At 40.6% G+C, this 23472-nt stretch overlaps 1 protein-coding gene across 2 annotated transcripts; it reads right to left on the bottom strand.

The window, feature by feature from the left end:
• Window positions 1–7247: 7247 nt before the first annotated feature.
• MAT2B (methionine adenosyltransferase 2 non-catalytic beta subunit) lies at window positions 7248–23262 on the bottom strand. 2 transcript variants are annotated; one of them, XM_079771478.1, is made up of 7 exons: window positions 23026–23262; window positions 14398–14592; window positions 12225–12339; window positions 11303–11455; window positions 9332–9525; window positions 8114–8227; window positions 7248–7735 (listed from the first exon to the last, which is right to left on the bottom strand). In XM_079771478.1, exons 1-7 carry the CDS (start codon window positions 23053–23055, stop codon window positions 7565–7567), a joined length of 972 nt encoding a protein of 323 aa, XP_079627604.1. In that variant the 5' UTR covers window positions 23056–23262; the 3' UTR covers window positions 7248–7564. The 2 variants fall into 2 exon arrangements, with proteins under 2 accessions (XP_079627604.1, XP_079627603.1); XM_079771477.1 differs by lacking the exon at window positions 23026–23262 and adding an exon at window positions 21139–21307.
• Between the last annotated feature and the right edge of the window lie 210 nt (window positions 23263–23472).

Genomic DNA, 23472 nt, shown 5'->3' with positions numbered 1-23472 from the left:
AAACGGGAGAAACTTTCCCAGCTGTGGTCAGAGAGAGATGAGACAGAAGGCTTGGGTGGATTCGACATGAGGAATCAACCAGCTGAAGCTGGCTTTGAAGATGAAGGAAGAGGGCCCCAAGACAAAGAATGTGGTATGGTGACCTGTAGAAGTTGGGAACAGCCAATGGCTTATGAACAGCACGTGGAGACCTTGTTCACAGAGACACAAGCAAAATGAGCAGGAAATGTATTCTTTCTCGGTGCCTCCAGAGAGGTCTGCAGCCTGGAGACATCTGATTTTAGCCCAGTGATTCCTGTGCCAGACGTTTTACCTACAGAACTGCAAGACCACACACTCGAGTCCTGGCTGGTATCCTCAGTGGTTAGAGTGTTGATTCCCAGTCAAGGGCTCGTACCTGGGTTACAGGTTCAATCCCTTGTGCGGGAGGCAACCAATCAATGGCACATTCTCTCTCTCCACTTCCCTCTCTCCCTTCCTTACACTCTCTCTAAAATCAATGGAAAGCCTGGCTGGGGTGGCTCAGTGGTATGGTTCAGTTCCCAGGCATATGATCAGGGCACAGGCCCAGGTTGCAGGCTTGATCCCCACTAGGGGGAGTGCAGGAGGCAGCCAATCAATGATCCTCTCTCATCATTGATGTTTCTGTCTCCCCCTCCCTTCCTCTCTGAAATCAAATAAAATATATATATTTTTTAAAATAAAATAAAAATCAATGGGAAAATATCCTCAGGTGAGGATTAACCAAAGTAAGTAAGTAAGTAAGTAAGTAAATAAATAAATAAATAAATAAATAAATAAATGTTTAAACCACTACGATGGTGGTAATTTGTTAAAGCCACATAGAAAATTAGTACACTGTCTACAGCAAAATAGTCTATTTTGGCACCCAGACCATTCTTGACATGCCCAAATATAAGACATTAATATTAATTTTCTTATCGTGTACTATTCAGTCAGCAACACCCTGAAGCAATGGAAATTCAAATACTGCTTGCTAAAATCAAATTAAATTATATCTCACAAATGGAAAATATAAAGATTCTAGTGTCCTTTCAGGAAGCTGACATTACTAACCTAAGAACACTGACTGGGACATTAAGTACAGAATAAAAATTATTAGCTTTTTTTTTAGATCAACAATGTTAATACGCTGAGCTGACCCCCGAATTGCTCTTGGCAGAATCAGAGTTGATTGTTTTCTATTTTAAAGCTCAACCTTGGCAGACTGCAATAAGAAGTCCCCAGGAGTTCAAGAAATATTTAGATCTTTTTAACTAAAAGAAACTCGGAAACAGTAGGAACCGTGTCTAATGACGGCGTCACTTTCCCCAGGTGAAATCCGGGCAATATTAATAACCCAAAATAAAATGGTTAATTTGGTGCTTCATTTGTATTAAAGGATGACCTTATCTAAGACACTTATATTCCAGTTGTAGTTAACTTTCCCAGAGGCTAATGGCAAATAGCAATTCAGGTGAGCCAGATCACCAAACCTGCTATGGAAGATGTCAAATTAAAGGAAGTGGAAGGTTCTGCTCATAAAGCGGGTCAGGAAGAGATTCAGATCCAAGCCTATAAAATATCATGAAAGCCCAGCTGGCATGGCTCAGTGATTGAGCGTTAACCTATGAACCAGGTCTCGCTTTGATTCCCAGTCAGGGCACATGCCCGGATTGTGGGCTCAATCCCTAGTGTGGGGTGTGCAGGAGGCAGCTGATCAATGATTCCCTCTCATCATTAATGTTTCTATCTTTCTCTCCCTCTCCCTGCCTCTCTAAAGTTAATGAAAAATAAAATAAAATAAATAAAATCCATGAAAGGCCCAGCCGGCGTGGCTCAGTGGTTGAGCCTCAGCCTAGGAACCACGATTTGATTCCCAGTCAGGGCACATGCCCAGGTTGCGGGCTTGATCCCCAGTGTGGGGCATGCAGGAGGCAGCTGACCAATGATTCTCTCATTGATGTTTCTATCTCCCTCTCCCTCTCCCTTCCTCTGTGAAATCAATAAAAGTTAAAGAAAAAAAAAGAAGTTATGTATTTTTAAAAATCCATGATGTTCCATTTTAAGGTGGTGGTTGGAATATAGGGATCATTTCCTTCCAAAACTCCAGTGAAAAATATTTTTTAAGAAAAGACATAAAATAACAAGAACAGGGAGAACTGGAAAGGAAACCACAGTAACAAGATTCTGGAAGCTAGAAAGGTAAGGGTCCTAAGTTAAAGGAGTTAACCAACCCCAAAAGGCTGAATTGTAGGCAATGGTTGGGAGCGCTGAGAACCGAAGTAATTTATACTGAAAATCCTGAAAGGTCTCAGATCATATACCTCTGAATCTTGGGTAAAAGAGAAGGGAAAGAGTAAAGATAAATTAGTGGAATTGGATCCCCTCCCCAACACCTCCAGATTACTGGACTTCTATCCTTTGGGGAGACTAATGCGGATGATTTCTGGAATGGAAGGAGGAGGGTGGGTGAAATGGGCAGGCTGAGGATGAAGGTATTGCACTGAAAACATGAAGAATAAATGAACATATGAAAGCTGAATGCTAATTGCAGGACCTGTGAATTGTGTGGGAATTCTAACTTAATCCAGCAAGGACCCCAAAATTGTTTATCCTAATCTGTGGCCTAGGTCTGTATTAGATGAGTTGCACTCTTTTATGTAAGACTAGAGGCCCGATGTACGAAATTCTTGCAAGGGCCCTGGCCCCGGCCCCCACCCGCCACCACCTCTGCCTAGGCCCCCCGCCCGCTGTGGCTTTGTCCAGAAGGAAGGACGTCCGGTCTAATTAGCATATTACACTTTTATTATTATAGAAAGCCTGTTATATAAAAGGCAAACTTGGTTCTAAAAATGGCTCTCTCCACCACTAATTATGGAATCTCTATTGTAATTAACCTAAGTAGGAAGAGGATGGTGTGAGAAACCTTGGGTACCCAAGTGTGGCCGCCCCAATGCCCATCTGGCCCCTTGTATCTCCAGCCTCTCAAAATAGCTTAAAGGCATGAGAGGTGTTGATTTGCTTAGCTCTCTCCTCCCTATAGCAATACTTTTTGTGATAGAACTTTCACCCCAACACAGTTTAACAGTGCAGACCTTGGGCTTCTCTACCCAGCCTCCACATTGCTGGCAGTCAGACTGTTGCCCTCCAAGCAGGGAACTGGAAGACCCTTTTCTGAGAAATCTGACCTGAAAAACTTAATGGCATTGGGGGTTCCCCAACTAAAAGGGACCGCTCCCATGGTCAGTTGCAATGACCTTGCTCCCAGGGAACATTTGGTGATGTCTGGAAACATGTTTGATTGTCATGTCTGGAGGAATGTGGCTGGTATCTGGGGAGTAGAGGCCAAGGACACAGCTAATCATCCTACGACATCCAGGCCAGCCCTCCTGCACAGACACTCAGCAATTCCAATTAGCCTTTTATGTCTCACTCAGTCATGATCAGACAGCCCGGGATTACTGGACAGCTTAACAAAGCCCCCAAAGAAAACAAAACAGAACAAGTGAGGAGAAAACAGGTATCTTTTCTTTTTAATGTTTTATTTTTATTTATTTTTTATTTCAGAGAGGAAGGGAGAAGGAGATAGAAACATCAATGAGAATCATTGACCAGCTGCTTCCTGCATGCCCCCTACTGGGGATTGAGCCTGCAACTAGGGCATGTGCCCTTGACTGGAATCGGACCTGGGACCCTTCATTCTGCAAGCCGACACTCTATCCACTGAGCAAAACCAGCTAGGGCAGGAAACAGGTATCTTAAAACTAAAAAACAAATACAAAAAAATCTAAACTATCACCTAGCACTAGTATTTCAGAGAAATGAGGAATCCATACATGCATAAAATAGGATGATGATTTGTTTCTTTTCAAAGGAAACACTGAGAGAACAAAGAAAAGCTCTTGAAAACACAGATAACAAAAAGGAAAAATTGAGAATTGGATAAAAATTTTAAGTTAAGGCAATCTCCCAGAATGCAGAGTAAAAAGATAAAGAGCTAAAAAATAAAGAAAATAAATGAAAATCAGAAGACCAGTTTATTATCCTATATAATAAAGAGGTAATATGCAAATTAACCCTTACGCCCTCACAAGATGGCTGCCTACAACCAGGGTGGCAGGGGGGTTAGTGAGGGACGACCAAACAACTGAACAAGCAGGCTGTGTGGGGCGACCAGGCCAGCGGGGGGGTCGTGAGGGGCAACCAGGTCGGCAGGGGAGGTAGTTGGGGGCGACCAAGCCGGGGGGGGGGGGGGGCAGTTAGGAGTAACCAGGCCAGCAGGGAGGGGGCAGTTGGGGGTGACCTGGCCGGCAGTGGGGGGGAGGGGACAGTGAGGGGCGACCAGGCAGGCAGGCAGGTGAGCAATTAGGAGCCAGCAGTCTAGGACATCCCCAGGATCAGGCTTAAACCGGCAGTCGGACATCCCCCAAGGGGTCCCGGATTGGAGAGGGTGCAGGCTGGGCTGAGGGGACACCCCCCCCCATGCATGAATTTTGTGCACCTGGCCTCTAGTTTATTTATATTCATATTGCTACTGTAACATAGTACCACAAATTTGGTGGCTTAAACAGTACAAATCTATTATCTTTCAGTTCTAGAGGTCTTTAGTCTGAAATGGGGTTCACTGGGCCAAAACCAAGGTGTTGTTGGCAGGGTCCTGCTCCGTCCAGAGGCCCTAGGGGTGAATGTTTACTTGCCTTTTTTATTATCTGGAGACTGCCTAGATTCTTTGGCTTGTGACCTCATCCTGGCATCATCACTCCAACCTCTTGCTTCTGAGGCCACATCTATTATTTATCTACTCCCCTGCCTATGATTACACTGAACCCACTAGGATACTCTCATTCACTGTTCTTAATTACAAAGTCCCTTTTGCCATATAAAGTGTCATTCACAGATCTGGAGATTAGGACACGGACATGTCGGTGTGGGAGGCATTACTCAGCCTACCACCATCAGACTACAAGGTATAATATCTATGAAGTAGAATGAAAGCAATAATGGGCAGGAGACAGCAATGAAATAGTGAAGGATTTATATTGAAAGGTCAAACGGCCCCACATCAGGGCCGGGGCCCAGGGCTCAGGAATGCTCACCTGGCTCAAGGAGGCCTGGGTGATGAGGGGACCAGTGGGGACCTGGTGTGATCAGAAAATGATTCTTAGCAATGACATGAACAAATGAATAAAGGAGCTGTAAATATGGAAAGAAGGAAGCTAAAATAAACCCTCCAGAGCAAGACCAGAATTGGAGCCCTAACCGGTTTGGCTCAGTGGATAGAGCGTCGGCCTGCGGACTGAAGGGTCCCAGGTTCGATTCTGGTCAAGGGCATGTCCCTTGGTTGCGGGCACACACCCAGTGGGGAGAGTGTGCAGGAGGCAGCTGGTCAATGTTTCTCTCTCATCGATGTTTCTGACTATCTCTCTCCCTTCCTCTCTGTAAAAAAATCAATAAAATTAAAAAAAAATAAAAAGACCAGAATTGGAGCTATCAATGAGGATCAAACAATTGTATCAAAATTAACTGGTTGAGTTTGATGGTTATTTACAGGGTTATGTGGAAGTGCATTCTTATTTTTATAAGGCATTAATTAAGTTTACATACGATAAAGTGTGTGACTTTGCACCATGGCCGCAACTTGCTCTTAAATGGTTGAGGAAAACAGATAATACTCTCTTCTGTGTGTATATATAAAGAGAAAATGATAAACGTGGCTAAATGTTGACAACTGGGGAATCTGGAAGGGGAATATAGGCATTCTCTATACTGTTAGGGCAATTTTTCTGTAAGTTAGAAATTTCAAAAAAAAGAACATGGGACTTTCTTTATAATTAATATAAACAAATTCCAAGGCATATTAAATGAAAAAATAAACTGCAAGAAAATGTGTACTATGCTACTCTTTGTGAAAAGTAAGGGATGGCGAGTGTGAACACATACACGTTTTGCGAGTGTAGTCTTATATACGCAGAGCACCTCTAGAAACATACCAGATCTGATCTACACTGGTTACCTCCGCAGCTGGGAAAATTGGTGGCTAGAGAAGAATGAGAAAGGTTTTTCTAGCTCTAAAAATTTGAATTTTGTACCACATGAAATGTACTTAAAGAAACACAATGCTTCAAATATATGTGCCAGGCTGGCTACCTTAGAAGCACGTGGGGAACATTTAAACCTAAATTAGCAAACATCAAGGCCAGAAATTCTATTTCAGTGGGCCCAGGTTAGGGCTTAAGTATCGATTGGTGAATACTCCCCTAATTAATGTTAAACATAGATAGCATGGTTTGGGAATTGCCGCTTTAACCAAATCACCCCAACTGGCTCTTCTTTAAATCCCAAATTCTAAGTAAATTAGGACATTTTATCCAATGAAAATAAGATCTAGAATACCCCATGAGTGGTATCGGAAAATCTTAACGAGGGTGTACATGAACACCTGAATAGAAGCCAAGTCATATCTTCCTAAGGACCAAAGATATTGTTGAAGCTAAGGTCACCTGAGTATCACTTAGTGCAGATAATATATTCAGGTATTCTGCATTCTTCAGAAAAAACATTCTATGTAAACATGTAACAAGACTAGTTATTTTAGTAAAAACCAACCAGCTGACACAGTAGATATATCTGGAACAGTCTAGATCTCAAGTGGTAGATTCCTGGTGTGTGTTAGTATTTTGCATCTCAATATGTATTTTAACTACATTCTCTTATATGCATCAGATGGTAAGAATGTAATTTTTTAAAATTAAAGCAACAAAATAACAATCCGTCTATATGGTTGGTCCTTACATTTAAAAAAAGAAATATAACAAAACTCATCATTCCCATGCCAGCAGTACATATTTATTATTATTTATGAATGGTCAAAAGACTTACAAGGCCCATTATTATCAGTATAACCATACATATGAAATATCAGTGACATGGAGTGAAAACAACAGTTTTATATATATTTAAAAATACAGACACATACACACATTCTCTTTCAAGTGTTCACCATACACTGCTACACAAGCAGGAGGCATGGAGCTGCAGGAGTGACAATATACATGACATGTGGAAATATCTCAAGCATAAAAACCACACTTAAGTTGCAAAAATAAAGTTTCTTTCTTCAAACATTTTGATCTGGGCTCAAGCAAAGCAAATAATGAACACCAATGATTTTCATAATATTTAACACTTTAAAACAGAAAAGGGTCAACAGTTGCAATAGTCCTGAAAATGTAGAGGTTTAGAGGAATGAACAATGCATTTCATCCCCACTCTCTCAAAAAAAAAAAGTCTACAGCAGATCTGTTTCATCCCATCACAAATACTGAAGAATCATAATCTACTACATTCAAACAGCAAATTAAGCCAGAACAAACAAAGTGATAAGAAACATCATTACATCAAGCAAGGCATTATTGACCTGTTTCTTTACACGATTTCACTAGTGCAAGAGCATCGTTTACCTGAAAGATCCTAAGTCACAACTAAAGAGCACTCATACAAAACTATTTCCTTTAGAAAGTGCCACATACTCTATCGTTAAAAAAAAAAGACAACACATACACTAGTGAAAGACCGTTTGTCTCCATCTCTTATCAATGAGGAAGGGCCAGAGTGACTCTTTGATTCCAATTCGAAACGGTGTTCGCTGGCCAATGCCCAAGGTCTCCAATTTGGAGCAGTCAAGCTGAGAATTTTTTGGACGTTGGGCTCCTAAGACAGGACTGTCAGTTATCTTTAAAGAAAAATAAAAAGAAAACATGAAAAATACATGAAAGGCTACATCTTGAGGTTTTATATTCTCTACTTCATTTAGCCCTCAGTACGAATCTTATTTGATCCCTTAAAAAATATAGTTTTTAAAAAGCTGCTATAATCAAGACAATACATTTCCTATAAATGTCACCAATACTGATTGGCTCCTTTATACATAATAATTTAGAGAAAATTAACAATATAAATTGCCACATACAAGCGAGGGTCACTGTGATTAATACCGGAAAATGGAAGTTACCAATACTTCCAAAGCAACAAGGAAATGTTATCAATAATACACACTACAGTGTTAGTTCTGGAATTTCAAAAAGCGAGGCTTTTAATACCATATACTTACTGGTCGTAAGTGACTGCTGGGGAGGTTGAAGGCGTCTGCAATTGCACATGCCATTTCATACTTTGTCATCTGTTCATTTCCAGACCAGTGAAAAGTTCCCTTAATTGATGGGTCCTGACAAGGACACAAAATTCAAAATAGTTTTAACTTTCTGAGTTGAGTTGAATGGTAGGTTTGACAAGAAAGGCAATCAAAAGGCCCAGGAATTAAAATGCATCTCTCCTCTCTGGAATGTTCTCCACAAGATATCTAAAATCAAGTATATTCCCAACTAACATGAAAAGCAATTCCTAGAATTTAGCTTTGAGAATTTTTTAAAATAAAAATATAAATGACTATTTTATTTAGCGGGAATCCTAAAAATGATTACAGATTTTTATGGAAGCATAATCCAATATAATGAGTATTTCTAATTATTCTAAGCTAAAGACAATTCTTAATAGAACCATTTTTCAAGATGAGCTAATTAGTTATAACGTTATCAAATACTGTCAGAGTACATGTTTAAGATATATATAAAATTGTATGTGTTAATAAAGTATAGTCATATTATTAGTAATATTCTAAAATACATCAGTCTCTAATCTCTTCATAAATACTCTATTTAGCTCCAAGATTTTCAAATATTTAACTCCTGAAGTGGCTGAAATTGTGAATTCCTATGTAGAATCTTCAACATTACACAGTGCTTAATCAAAATTCTTAAAAGACATTAGGAGATTACTTTGTTACCCAAAGAATAAATACAAGTTTTCAAGTCATCTTGCAATAAAAGAATGACAGATGGGATCTGTAGTATTTGAGAAATGCAAACACAAGAGTATATTTTTATAATTCATAAATATAGCCTACTATCTATCTGTAAACTATTTTTGCTTGCTCTCCTTACAGTTTTAAAAAAGCACTTTATAAAGTACAACATAAGAAATAGAGTCAATATGTTATTATAATAACTGTGTATGGTACCAGTTGGGTACTGGAAATATTGGGGGAACACTTTTTATTTTATTTTTTGGGGGGGAACACTTTTTAAAGTATATGATTGTCTAACCACCGTGCTGTACACCTGAAACTAATACAAAATGATACTGAATGTAAACACTAACTGAAAAAATCATAAAAAAATTAAAAAGTAGAAATAAAGCACTTTAACTTCCGCTCATTAACAGGATTTTACTAAGATGGAAGTTAGAAAATCTTCCTTGCAAAGATTCTCACCAGCATTCTCTTCTCTGCTAGCTGACGACACACGGAGGCTACGTCTTTGACGTGCGTGGGGAACCTCTGCTGCCAGTGGTCCATGTTCGCTGACTTGTTGCTGAACTGTACTTTATCAAACATAACAGTCACAGAACTCTCCTCCAGCTTTTCAACTTCTCCATACAGAATAGGAATTCTCAAAACAGCAGCTCCTAGAAATGAAGCAGGTAATATTTTAAAGCTGACTGGTTCTTAAGGCTTGATATAAGATCAAAGTATGTGGATTTAAACAATATTGTAGCAAACTTAAAATAGACCAAAATGACACAGCTCACTGTAATAATGCCCATTTAATAAATGTAATCTTGAGTGTCTTTAAATGTTCTATTTGGGGTATTTTTACACATAATTTCTTCATTATTATGATCATTAAAAATAAAACTGATCATGACAACTAAATGCAATAAGTGATCCTTGACTGGGTCCTAGATTAAAAAATAAAATGCAGCCCTAGATGGTTTGGCTCAGTGAGTAGAGCATCGGCCTGCGGACTGAAGGGTCCCGGGTTCAATTCTAGTCAAGGGCACATGCCTGGGTTGCAGGCTCGAGCCCCAGTATGGGTCGTACAGGAGGCAGCCAATCAATGATTCTCTCTCATCATTGATGTTTCTATCTCTCTCTCCCTCTCCCTGCCTCCCTGAAATCAATAAAAATATATCTTTAAAAAAAGAACAAAGCCATTCTCTTATTTAAAAAATTATAAAAAATAATAAATAATAAAATAAAATGCAATAAAGGACATTATTGGGACAACTGGGGAAATTTCTCTATAGACTGTATATTATATGACAGTAATGTTTAATTTCCTGAGTGTGATAACTACATTGTAATTATGTAAAGAGCATCCTGGTTAGAAGATACACAGTAAAGTATTTTGGAGTAAAATGCAACTAGTTCTTAATGAATACAGAAAAAAAAAATTTATGTACAAAACACATGTGGCAAACATTGGCAATTGGTGAACCTATATAAAGGGTATGTGAGTATTTACTACATAATTCTTGAAACCACTGATTAAAGAATTATGATGTATTTAGATTTTATGTTGGTCCCTAATGAGGGGTTACAACAGACTAGATAATTGACACTTTAATTGAAAATCAAACAGTTTAATTAAATTAACTTATTAGACAACCATGTATAGATATGTAATTTGAGGATAATTTCTGCATAATAATTTACAATACAAAAAAAAAAGCCTGCTAAATGAAATGTCTATTAGTATCTATACTAGGGGATGCTTCTCAAAGACAAAAGCAGTAGTTTTAGTGCAGGGATCATTAAATCAAGTACAATGCAGCCAATGATGGGAAATAGATATCCAAGTGATGGCTCCATCTGTACTGAAATGCAAGTATATGAGGGGAACACACACAGACTAATTATAAAACAACATACACACATTTTAAAAATCCACAAAAAAATGCATGCATACATAACCACATTCGGTGCTTCTCTCTGAGGCAGCAATGGAAGAGAACTTTCACTCCTTACAATTTCACGTTTTATAAAATTGTTTTACAAGGAGGGTACATACCTTTTATAATCAGCACATACATGTGTATATACTGATGTATACATAAACACACATAGAAAAGAAAAACCACACAAATAACAGAAGACCTCAATCTAAGAGAAATGACATGGCTCATTTTTTGATACCAGATTACAAAAATCTGTACTATATGAATTTTTTTCCTATACACAATATTTATGTACATAGTGTTATTGGGGAAAAAATCTGGAAAAATTCACAAATTCTAAGATTTCTAAAATTATTTTTCTTTTTTTATTAACTACATTCTCTCATTTTTCTCTAGTGACTTGTTCTTTTACTCATTTTTTTTTTAAATTAAACACACACACACATCATAAACAAAAAGTAATCCCAAAAACAAATCTGGGGCTAAAGAGATTGTTGTGTCTTACCTAAATTGTTCTCCAGAACAGCCTTTTCTCCTTCTAATTTTGTTTTGCCATATAGATTTAAGGGACTTGGTATATCTTCCTCTCTATAAGGAGGATTTGTTCCATCAAAAACATAATCTGAGCTAATATAGATTAGAAATGCTCCAATCGCAGCTACAAACAACAACAAAAAACAATCTATTAAAATTAAAATATAACATTAATCTTATCTGTAATTTTTAATAGCTTATATATATATATGTGATATTCTCATATGTATCATATATAGACAAATCTCTGACAAGCAATCTATACACCTTTAATCTTTATAAACTCAGCAATCATTTAATCCTATATAATAAAGAGGTAATATGCAAATTAACCCTCACACCCTCACAAGATGTCTGCCTATGACCAGGCTGGCAGGGGGTTAGTGAGAGATGACTAAACGACTGAACAAGTAGGCTGCATGGGGTGACTGGGCTGGCAGGGGGGTTAGTGAAGGATGGCCAAATGACTGAACAGCAGGCTGCATGGGGCAACCAGGCTGGCGGTGGGGGGGGCAGTTGGGAGTGACCAGGCCGGCAGGGGGGGGCAGTTGGGGGTGACCAGGCCAGTGTGTGGGGGGCAGTTAGGGGTAACCAGGCTGGCACACAGAGGCAGTCAAGGGTGATCAGGCCAGCAGGGGGGGTGCAGTTAGGGGCCACCAGGCAGGCAGGCAGGTGAGTGATTAGGAGCCAGTGGTCCAGGATTGTGAGACGGATGTCCGACTGCCAGTTCAGGCCCGATCCCAGGGATCGGGCCTGAACTGACAGATGGACATCCCCTGAGGGGTCCTGGATTGGAGAGGGTGCAGGCTGGGCTGAGGGGACCCCTCTGTGCATGAATTTCGTGCAACGGGCCTCTAGTATTTTATAAAATGATTTTATGAAGTAGTCATTACCTGCTTCCTTTGCTAAATTCCCAGAAGCATCCACATTAAGCTGAGCAGCAGCATCTGGCTGATTTTCTACAACATCTGGCCTTCTCTCTGCTGCACAGTGTACTATGACATGGGGCTGGAAGTGAAGCATTGATTTTTAACCCAAAAAAGGAATAAAACAGAGGAACCACAGCCTTCCAACAGTGATTTAATTCTACAACAATGTTAAGTTCAACATTCCTTCAACTACAGAATCATTGTATTTGTCATGCTCCCCTTTTTCAAGGTTTGAACTTTCTTAAAATTCTATGTAGACACCCTGGCCAGTGTGGCTCAGTTGGTTAGAGTGTCATCCCATCACCAAAGGGTCGGGGTTTTGATCTCTGATTAGGGCTCAACCAATTGATGTTTCTCCCTCTCATTAATGTTTCTCTCTTTTCCCCCTTCCCTTTCCTGCCCTCCCCCCTTCCTTCCTCTCCTTCTGGAATCCCTGGGTGGGGATTAAATACATACATACATACATACATACAGGCTCTGAAAAGAAAAGAGTAATTTGGCAATCCCTAGGCAAAATCACACAATCATCTGTGTCAACTACTATATTTAAAAATACATCCCCAAATTCAGATGAGAGAAAAGAGCTTTCATTTGTGTGATTAATATGACTTAAATCTTAATAAATCTATGTTAAAGGGAGAGGCATATCAACTGCAAATCAAATTCATAAGTTCAAATCTCTTAGACTATTCATTTGAAGCAAATCAACTATCTATAAAAATTCTTTTCCCAGCTGAGCATTTAGAATACCACCTATATGCTAAGCACTGTGCAAGGAGCAGGATTTCATCATCTAGTGGAAAAGAAAGACATATAAAGAGATGGTTTCACCATCACGTGAGAGACGTCAAGACAGAAATGCAAAGGGTCGTTTGCAGAGAAGGAGCACCTACTTCCCAGAGGAGCAGAGCCATAGCTAAGATCTGGGAAGACCACTGACAGACAGGCTGGCCTCCCCACATACAAACTCCCCCTTTCTCAACAACTGCTTGAGGAAGCACGGTCTTAGTTGTTCGCAGACTTGAATGTGCACAATCTGTGGTGCTTCTTAAAATGTAGAGCCCTGGGTCCCATAACTGACTTACTGAATTAAAATCGCTGGGAGAGAGGCGTAAGAACAAGTTTCCCCAAAAAAATTCTAATGCAGGTGTTACTTGGTCCATTACTTTTAGAAAAAAACTTAAACTTTCGATTTGATTACAGTTAGAACAGAAACTAAAGTTTTCTGGAATTTTACTGTGACCATGGCCAACATGTTATTATTTAACATCTCTGAGCTTTTGTCACCTCTCAAATGGAAATACTGTCCATTTTACAGTGTTGTAAGGTTTTCAGACATTATTTTAAAAAGCTGTACATGCCTAGCCAGTGTTGCTCAGTGGTTAAACCAGGAAGTCACGGTTTGATTCCGGTCAGGATATATGCCCTGGATAAGGGCTCTATCCCCAGTGTGGGGCATGCAGGCGGCAGCCAATCAACAATTCTCTCATCACTGATGTTTCTCTCCCCCGCCCCCCTTCCTTGCTCTCTGAAATCAAAATATATTTTTTTTAAAATACAGTTGTATCGAAAGTGCTACTTAGAAGAGTACTTCAGAAACATACATTTTTTATAAAATGCTTCATATTCTGTCTTTTGTCAACCTATGTCTGAACCTAATCATTTTAAGGATTTCATATACTCTGCCATACTTAAAAGTGTACTGGGGGAGAGGTCAATGGGGGGAAAAGGAGACATATATAATACTTTAAACAATAAAGAATTTTTTTAAAAAAGTGTATTTATATTGTTGCTTAATAGAGTCTAAGTACGGTAACTTCCTTGAGAGCAAGATTTTCTATGTCATCCAGATGATTCTGTTTTGTTTTGTTTTTTAATTTTTTTCTTGATTTCAGAGAGGAAGGGAGAGGGAGAGATAGAAACATCAACGATGAGAGAGAATCATTGATCGGCTGCCTCCTGCACACCCCACACTGGGGATCAAGCCTGCAACCTAGGCATGTGCCCTGACCGGGAAATCAAACCATGACCTCCTGGTTCATACATAGGTCAACGCTCAACCACCAAGCCACACTGGCTGGGCCAGATGATTCTTAATATGTTTTACATTTGTTAAAGTAAATAGACTAAACCATACCTGAAAATCATAAATGATGTGATGAACTGCATTCGCATCCAATAGATTAACATGTTCAAATTTTGGTCTTGCTCTTCTAAAACCACAGCCAACGGCATGCCAATTATTCTGATGAAATTCTTTGTACACAGCTCTGCCAAGAAGCCCAGTGGCACCAGTAATCAGAACACGCCTATTGGGGACATTAACTTCCTCCTAAAAGGTGAAGTGGAAGAAAAAGCATTTTCTTTGAAAATATTCTCTTAAAATTAGTCAACATCATCATCCACTAAATACTTCAAGTCTGAGTAGTTTGCTTCAGGTCCCATATCTATAAGCCAAGTCTTAAGAACAAAGATCAGTCAACTGTATCGATAACTACATCACTTAAGTTTTAATAATCTTACCCTCCCCAAATAAAAACCTAAGATGACATGGCAAGGAATTAGCTAGTCAAAAAAATTGTGATTTCCTACGTTAATAATAAAAAAATCTTAGTTTTATAATCAATGATGTCCAAATGATTAATAAGAAGTTTTTCCGTTTATAAAATCCACAATTAGGTTTATGCTTATTTTATGGCCTGATTAAATATTTGGGCTTTATTCCACCAATGTTTACAAGTTAACATTTTTGGTTCCCAGTTTTTAACCCCAAAATTTCACTGATATATCATATTTTGATAGGTCTGAGTAAGAGAATTCATATTCCACAGGAATTTATGTGAAGGAAAAATAAATTTGATCCTTACGGCACTAATATCCTTTCTAAGTTTAACTAACTGGTAAATGTTCCTGAATTAAAACTCTAAACGTACCTGTACAGACCAGTTAAACTAGTAAACACAGATATAGAGGATAAAAGAAAAACAACAACATGAAAATATTCTCAATTGGTATGCGTTGCATCTGTGAAAAAGAAAAAAATCCTTACACATAAAAATTAAAAGGAACTACTATTTAGGAAATAATACCAAGATGGTAACAGCAAATTTCCTCCTAAAATCTTGAATAAAGTCAGCAACGTAAGTTTTATTAAATTTTATCATCCTGAAGACTTTTTATTTCAAAGTGTTGTTACAGGCAACTAATTCTGAGATGTCAAAACTTTAAAGATGTGTAACCAAAGACCTTTCCTTAGCCCTTAGTTCGGCTGAATAACTCAGCAGACTATACAAAAAAAAAAAAAAAAAAAAAGGCTACCCAAATCAGGTATTTCCATCATAGGAAAAATCTGAAATGAAAGGCTGACAGGGACAGTAAAAAGGTAAATTCTTTAAGGATATTTTTTTCCTTAGATCAACCAATTTCATCACTTTTACAAGTGGAAGGAAAATTCATCTAGGTTTTCTGTTGCAAAATTTGGCTCGCAGCAAAAGGATCTATGAAAACAAGGATTTCAGCCAGCAAAGTATTTTCTTTACATTTTGGCAAGAAAACAGTTCTACAAAGACTGAACATAAAGAGAAAACATGCCAAGTCTAGTAGAGATACAATCAAAAAACGATGTACACAGGATAAGTACTATACACATCCCTGGGAAAATACTGTTAAGAGAGCTCCGATGTGGTTCCTTCTGAGCTTCACTTTTTACTTCACTCTAAAGAAGCAAAGGAATAGATTTGGGAACTGCACTTTGAGAACTGTAATCTTGAACTTCAGGAAAGAACAAGGCTTTTCTCAAAATGAATTTCCCTTATTCAAATAATCCAAAAAATTGCCATCTATCTTTCTAGAAGCGACATCTTTCCTCCTTAAAAAGAAAAATTAGCCTGGCCAATGTGACTCAGTGATTGAGGTTTGATTCCTGGTCAGGGCATATGTCCAGGTTTGGGGGCTCAATCCCCAGTAGGTGGCGTGCAGGAAGCAGCCAATCAATGATTCTCTCATCATTGATGTTTCTATCTCTCTCTCCCTCTCCCTTCTTCTCTGAAATCAATAAAAATATTTTTTTTTTTTTTTTAAAAAAGGAAAATTTGAAGTCAAAGAACAAGCATTATGCAATCCATACAGTAAACAGTAAATTAACCCCTGGATCCGGGTGAGCCTGGCCCCGGGTCCGGGTGAGGCCGTGGGCCCCTGGATCCGGGTGAGCCTGGCCCCGGGTCCGGGTGAGGCCGTGGGCCCCTGGATCCGGGTGAGCCTGACCCCGGGTCCGGGTGAGGCTGTGGGCCCCTGGAACCGGGTGAGCCTGGCCCCGGGTCCGGGTGAGGCCGTGGGCCCCTGGATCCGGGTGAATCAGTGCTCCTGGGTCCGGCCGAGACCAAACCAGAGGGAGTCGGACCTGCATTACCACCATTTGTCCACCATCCAGAGCTGAGGGGTCAGTGCCGACATGTACTCATAGGGAACTGGTGGACATTGATATTGGGTCTCAAAAGAACTGTTGGTCCAGAAAGAAACTCACTACAGACTGATTCATTTGCCTGTCAGCATAACTATTATTGCTCGTCGCACATTCAATTCTTATAAGTATATCTCTAGTGACACATGATTTCGCTCATCTAGGGGAAATGATGAACAACATAGACTGATGAACAAGAACAGACCCAGAAACAAGGAGGCATCGATCGGACTATCGGGCCTCAGAGGGAGGATAGGGGAGGGTGGGGGGAGGGGGGAGAGATCAACCAAAGGTCTTGTGTGCATGCATATGAGCCTAACCAATGCTTAAGTTCAACAGAGGGTTGGGGCATCCAAGGGGAGGGGTGTGGGATGGGAATGGGGGGATGAGGACAAATATGTGACACCTTAATCAATAAAGAAATTAAAAAAAAAAAAAAAACAGTAAATTAAGATTTCTGCATACTCCACGGACTCTGAAGCATACTTTTCCCTCATTGTAACATCTCATGTCAATGAATAAAATAGAGATGCATCTTATAAATGTCATAGCTTGGCTGTGTTGTCTGCTTTTTAGTGCAGCTTAAAATAAGAGCCCAGATTATTTTATAATCGAGAGCATCTTAGACCTGATGAAATGCAGCATTGTTACAAGCACAGCAAGGCTCTTTAGAGAATATACTACACAACTTTAAAAAAGGATGGGAGCCGAAACCGGTTTGGCTCAGTGGATAGAGCGTCGGTCTGTGGACTGAAAGGTCCCAGGTTCGATTCCGGTCAAGGGCATGTACATTGGTTGCGGGCACATCCCCGGTGGGGGGTGTGCAGGAGGCAGCTGAATCAATGTTTCTCTCTCATCGATGTTTCTAGCTCTCTATCCCTCTTCCTTCCTCTCTGTGGAAAATCAATAAAATATATTTAAATAAATAAATAAATAAATAAATAAATAAATAAATAAATAAAAAAGGATGGGAGATGCATGGAAAACCCTGGGACAATATGGTCATATGTCAATACTTAAAATGTTTCTTTTTACTAAAAGAGCAGAGATCAGAAGTGCAAACACTTCCTGAAACATAAATGATTCTGCACAAACTTGTATTTGAAAACCATCAAGTGTCATATAAACCTACATCATACCTTTAGTTCATAACCGCCTAGTGAGGCAGGGCAGATATATTTCCAAAAGGAGGAACCTGAAGTCCAGAGATGTTCAAGGATTTGTCCACAATAAAAGGAAAAGGTTAAGACTAGAACTTGGGTCTTCTTGCTTCTATGGTCCAGCCAAATACCTAATGAGTTTTTTCTCCATCTTTTGAACTTACATTTGGTTTCAGGACGGTTAAATTTTAGCTGCTCTGCTAAGAACTGTGCCACTGAGAAGTTACTTCATCTCTACTTATCTAACTCCTCATTGGTAAAACGAGGCATTTGGACAAGGTGAATGAGGCTCTTCCAGCTTTATAGTTCTACAATTCTGACATTTTCCCTATTACCCTTATCACAAAGGGGTCTACAGAGAGTGAATTTACTTAAAGTTTTACTCTTTTTATAATCTCTAGAGACTCAATGAGCACCTTCTGTCACCACTATAGGGACCAAGACAAGATTTTCTCCATCTTACTAATAAAAGCCTAGGTGGTCCTCACACCGCCTCGCCCTCACAAGATGGCTGCACACACAACGGGCACGCATAGCCTGCCTGGGAGTCCCGCCTCCTCTCAGCTCCGTGCGTGGCCAGGCCTGGGGGTCCCATGGCACCGCGCAGTGTGGAGGAGGCGGGTCTAGTGGGTCCCTGCGAGGCGCGGAGGCCTGGGGGTCTGCAGCTCCAGCCTACCTCTTTGGGGCAATCCATCATCCATCTAGGAGCCCTGAATGGGTGGGCGGGGCCTACCTCTTTGGGGCAACGGCTCATGGGGCTGTGACAGGGCACAGGCCAGGCTGGGGGGACCGCCCCCCCATGCACAAATTTTGTGCACCGGGCCACAAGTTTGGATTATGTTTATTTGGTGGGTGGCAAATAAAATGTTTCACTCTGAAATTAAAAGATGCCAATCAAAAATTACTTATTTTTGAGTTTCTATATATAAACAGAACTCTACTAAAGCTTTTGAAAGCATACTGTTTTTCTTTTTTCTTTTAAAAAGAAAAATATTCCTCTGAAAATTACTTTAGACTGTTACTATATAAATTTAATCCTGCAAAACACAGGAACATCCAAACACCCTGAGGGACTCAGAATGGAAGAATAAAAAACTGTCTAGTTCCATCAAAACCACAATCAAGAGCTGAAAATATTTTGTGAATCTAAAAATTCTCAATTTTTATTACCTATAAGTAAATTATATCAAACATCACTTTAAGTTAGTCTGAACATATTTCTCTTATTGTATAAAATCTTAGATGTACAGAATTCAGTAATATCAGATGCCACATTTACAGACACGAAAAAAAGTTCTTGAAAAAGTAAACACATCATGTAACTAAACTCGAGGCCCAATGCACAGAATTTGTGCAAGAACAGGCCTTCTTTCCCCTGGCACCAGCTTCCCTCTGGCACCCGGGACCCGGGATTCCCTCGCAGTCCCGGCTTCTTCCATCTGGTCTAATTAGCATATTATGCTTTTATTATTATAGATGTGGAACTACCATTACTATTATGCTATCTAATCAAATACCAAATTGTAACGAAAGATAAATGGCTCCTTCAGAATAACCCCAAACAGTACTCTGTGACAGTGATTTCTAACTTAACACACTTGAATTAAGCATGTCAGAGAAAAAGTAGGGTGAAAAAATCACTAATACCTAAAGAGGGATCTTCTTAAATGTTAGTGGTAAATATAACAATACTTTGCAATTTTTCAGATCTTCTTAAATTTAGCAGTTTCATAGTCATGTCTTTAATTGCTCCCCACAAGATTTCCCCTCAAGGCAGATCATTGAAGAGACATTCCTGAGCTGGGAGACTTTTTAGGATCCCGTGTGACTACTTAGTGGACATTGGTCTCACTCCTGTCACCCTATTGTACGCCCCAGCCAGTATTAACAGAAACCGCTAGTCTGCTTCGCTAACATCAACTATAATACCGTGCTTCCACAGATTTTTTTTTTTACAGTGTTTTGTTTTGTTAATCCTCACCTGAGGATATTTGATTTTTAAAGAGAATAGAAGGGAGGGGGAAGAGACAGAGAGAAACATGGATGTGAGAGAGACACATGGATTGGTTGCCTCCCACATGTCGGGAGGGGATCCAGCCTGTAACCTCGGTACCTGCCCTAGACCAGAATCGAACCCTGGACCCTTCGGTGGGCAGGCCAAAGCTCTATCCACTGAGCCAAACCAGCTAGGGCAACTCGACACGTTCTGAGAGCAGCAAATACGTCCCAAGCTTTTGGATGTACCACTTTTTATGAAAGGAAAACCAGTTGACATTAGTGAACTCCTACTGGGAAGAGCATACAGACATACATAAACAAACGCTAACACCGGGTAACATGTACCCAGCCCTGTTCGGGGTTACACAGGGACAATAAAGCAGCTTAAAGAGCCCAGTTTTCCTAACTCTACCTCCTCCCACATCCCAAAGTTATACGAAAGCACTAAATATGCTACGTTTTAGAAGAGCTAAAATTCTGCATTCTCTACAACTGACATGTCCCATAGCCTTTCTTAGATCCATAAGACATACCGGTCTGGCCATTTTACCAGGCTTATCCCCAGAGCTAGATACATTCTGTAGACGGATGAATGCTGGGGAGCCTGGAACAGAATACAAAGAAGGGTGGACGGGGGTGGTCGCCCCAGACACTGTAAAAGCCTTCCTTTATGCAACCTCCGTCGTCGTTTCAAGCCCCCAACACCAATTATAATGCACTTCGTGAACATGGGCCAAGGACATTCCCGCAAGGCCTCCATTTTCTCATCTGTAAAATGGAGCAAAACCAATCTCCTAGTTATGAAGATTACAACGCCTAACACGGCGTCCTGTGTAAAACGACGAGTTCAAGTTATCCTCTCCGACACTGTTATTCCGGAAAAGCCACTTTTCCCCTCCTTCCTAAGAGGCACACGCGGGTAAGACCGAGGGGGAGGAACAAAGGATGAGAAAAAGAAAAAAAAAATTAAGAAAGGTAGAATCAAAACCGAGACAGCTCAGAAAACCCCTCTTCGTTCCTGGGAGGGGAGGGGAGGGGAGAGGAGGCTCCAAAGGGAGCGGATTTACTCAGATCCGGCCGCCGAGGCTGGGAGAGAACCCCGGCACGGGAGTGCGCCGAGGTAAACAAACCCCACGGCGCCGCCCTGGGCTCCCCGGGCTGAGGAGGTGGCGCGGAGCCGCCCTGAGGCGCCTCGGCCGAGGCACCTGGAAAACCCTTCCTCTGACCGGCTCCCCCGAGACCCCCGAGACGACTCCTTCACCTCCACCAGCTGGCAGTTCCCGGGAACAAAGTGGACGGAGAATTCCTTCTCCCGCCCCACCATGCCTGTCGCCTTCGCCTTCGCCTCGCCGCGGCAGCGATGACCACTGGCTCCAGCCCAGGACCGCGCCAGCCGCCGCTCTGAGGCCCTCGGCCCGCCTCCCCTCGGTCCCGGCCGACCTGCTCACAGCTTCCGGCTTCCGCTGCCAAGGCCGCTCCCGTTGATTGGCCAAGCCATGCGGAAACCCCGGAAAGGGGCGGGCACGCTGGGGGGGGAGCTCTCCGCCCATGCGCCAACTGTTAAAGGGACACACAAAACAAAGGCCTTGGCCTCAAGCCAGGAATACAAGCTTTGTTTGCGGGTAGGAGGAGGAAGGCTGTTTATATTATGTATTTTCCCTTTTTTTTTTTTTTTTTCTTGACCAGGGAAGGATTGAATTGGATCTCGTGGAGTTTCAAGTTTGTAGACAGCTCAGTGCATAAAGAATCAATCTGAAACTAATACAAATACAAAGTAATATCGAATGTAAACTGCAATTGAAAAACATAATTTAAAAAAATCAACTGGGCATGTCATATATACAGTGGGATAAGACATTTTATAAAGTCTTAGCGGGGGGCGGTGAGGCAAGAGGGAGAAAGAAAGCACAATAGACATATATCCCTGGAACCTTAGGAGTGGTTTTTGAGAGATTCAGAAGAGAGACAAGAAAAACACAAGTGTTAGCAAATGAGTCATTGCCACCTCTTTCTGGGATGCTAAAAAGTAGGACCAAGAGTTGAAGAAGGTACCAAGGGGGGAGAATAATGCTGAGCACCCTGCATCACGCTTTTTAAAGTGACAAATCAAGTGACTTTCACTTCAAAACGCAGTCCTATTTTCAAAATCCTTTTTGCTTTAGAGCGGAAGCAGCCTTTTGCAAAAGTCCTGTGACTTTCCTACCCAGCCCTCTTCCCCCCAACAAGAACTCATTCCTTATTTGTGTGAACGTGGTGTCTTTGGAACAGTTAATGTTAGAGAGCCCGCGGACCCTCACTTTTTCGATTTTTGTTTTCATCCAGACTGTCACTGTTCATCACTTTAGCATTTATTTACAGTGAGAGCACTGCCCCAGCCCCAAACCTGCCTGACCTGCAGACGACAAAGTAAAGAGCAGTGGGGGACTGAGGGAGAAGATTCCAGATCTTAGTTCTCACTTTAAAAACTGGTAAGTTTTTAAAAGTCTCTAGTTTCAATCTAATCTATGAAAAATAAAATTAGGTATTCAATGTGAAGAAGATTTAAGGGCAAGCCCATGCAATTAGCACTTTGATTCTCAGAGAAGAGAGAAACAAAAAGTTTACTGCCTGCATTTGAGAATCTAGTTTTTGATACTTGCAGGAAAAATGTGGGGTAGTTCTAGGGCCACATGTGCGTGTAATCATTCTCTTTAAAGAGGAAAGTTTCTATGTGAAAAAAAAAAACAACCATCATTATACAGGCACTATCCAAGTTCGTGCTGTGGCTAAGTCTATAAATTTAAAGAGAGCAACCTGGAGCTAAAAGTTATGTTAGCAGATTCCATTCACGCCAAGACAAAGAAAGCCTGAGCATACACTGTGGATAAAATCCTCATTTATACACATCCTTCACCTGCAATAATCGTGTAAATGAAATTGCTGTTCTGTTCTGCATTTTTTATTTTTTTTGTCCATTAATGAGACTTAGCTGAGTTCTCCATACAGGGTCAATAATTAAAGTTAGTTTATTCTTGCATGTCCCAAAGTTCTATGTTTTAAAGAAATGAATGGCACCCGTGCATTTCGGCTTTTAGCAGACATCCACCAAGATGCTTTTAAAGAAACTCTAACTCTAGAATGCCTCATTTCCTGAACTGTTAGCTCTTACCTGTTCCATGTTCTCCGGCATTTCAGGCATGGTTCCAAAATGATCTCAGGAAAACAGATTTGGGGTGAGTTTCAGCCTCTTGTCTCCTCTGGCTGGGTCTTTGTTCTTTCTGCCGAGAATGCAGGCAGGGAAAACGTGAGCCGTGGTTTCACTCGACCTTTTAAATTAGCATTTTTATGCCAATCCCAGAAACTCGTGCAGTTTTCAACATTGCAGTAAACTGGCAGCTGATTCCCCGTGGCAGTCTTGAAAATACCCAATGAGAAGTTTCCTGTTCAATGGCCAGACTAGTGAGGGTCCATTAGCAAGACCATTAGGAGAACCAACTTTTTTTTTTTTTTTTAAAGAAACAACAGCAACAAAACCTCTCAGTGAAGACCTTACAATTTTCTCTTGCAGAAGAAAAGCAAGAGCCAGCCTTTGGAAAGCACTCACACCATGCAACCG

This window comes from Cnephaeus nilssonii (genome assembly GCF_951640355.1).
Source record: "Cnephaeus nilssonii genome assembly, chromosome: 5".
NCBI classification, from domain to species: Eukaryota; Metazoa; Chordata; class Mammalia; order Chiroptera; family Vespertilionidae; genus Cnephaeus; species Cnephaeus nilssonii.
Note: the sequence above shows the minus strand (reverse complement) of the source record. Positions and strands in the feature narration are given on the sequence as shown.

What these genes read in the sequence shown, in the direction of transcription:
- MAT2B (XM_079771477.1), bottom strand. Translation starts at nt 21,201, where the DNA reads ATGGTGGGGCGGGAGAAGGAATTCTCCGTCCACTTTGTTCCCGGGAAC. An exon ending in ACATCATTTATGATTTTCAG is followed by an intron (nt 12,340 to 14,397) that starts GTATGGTTTAGT and finishes CTTCACTTCCAG; the next exon opens with CCCCATGTCATAGTACACTG. An exon ending in CCAGCAGTCACTTACGACCA is followed by an intron (nt 7,736 to 8,113) that starts GTAAGTATATGG and finishes TTTTCTTTAAAG; the next exon opens with ATAACTGACAGTCCTGTCTT.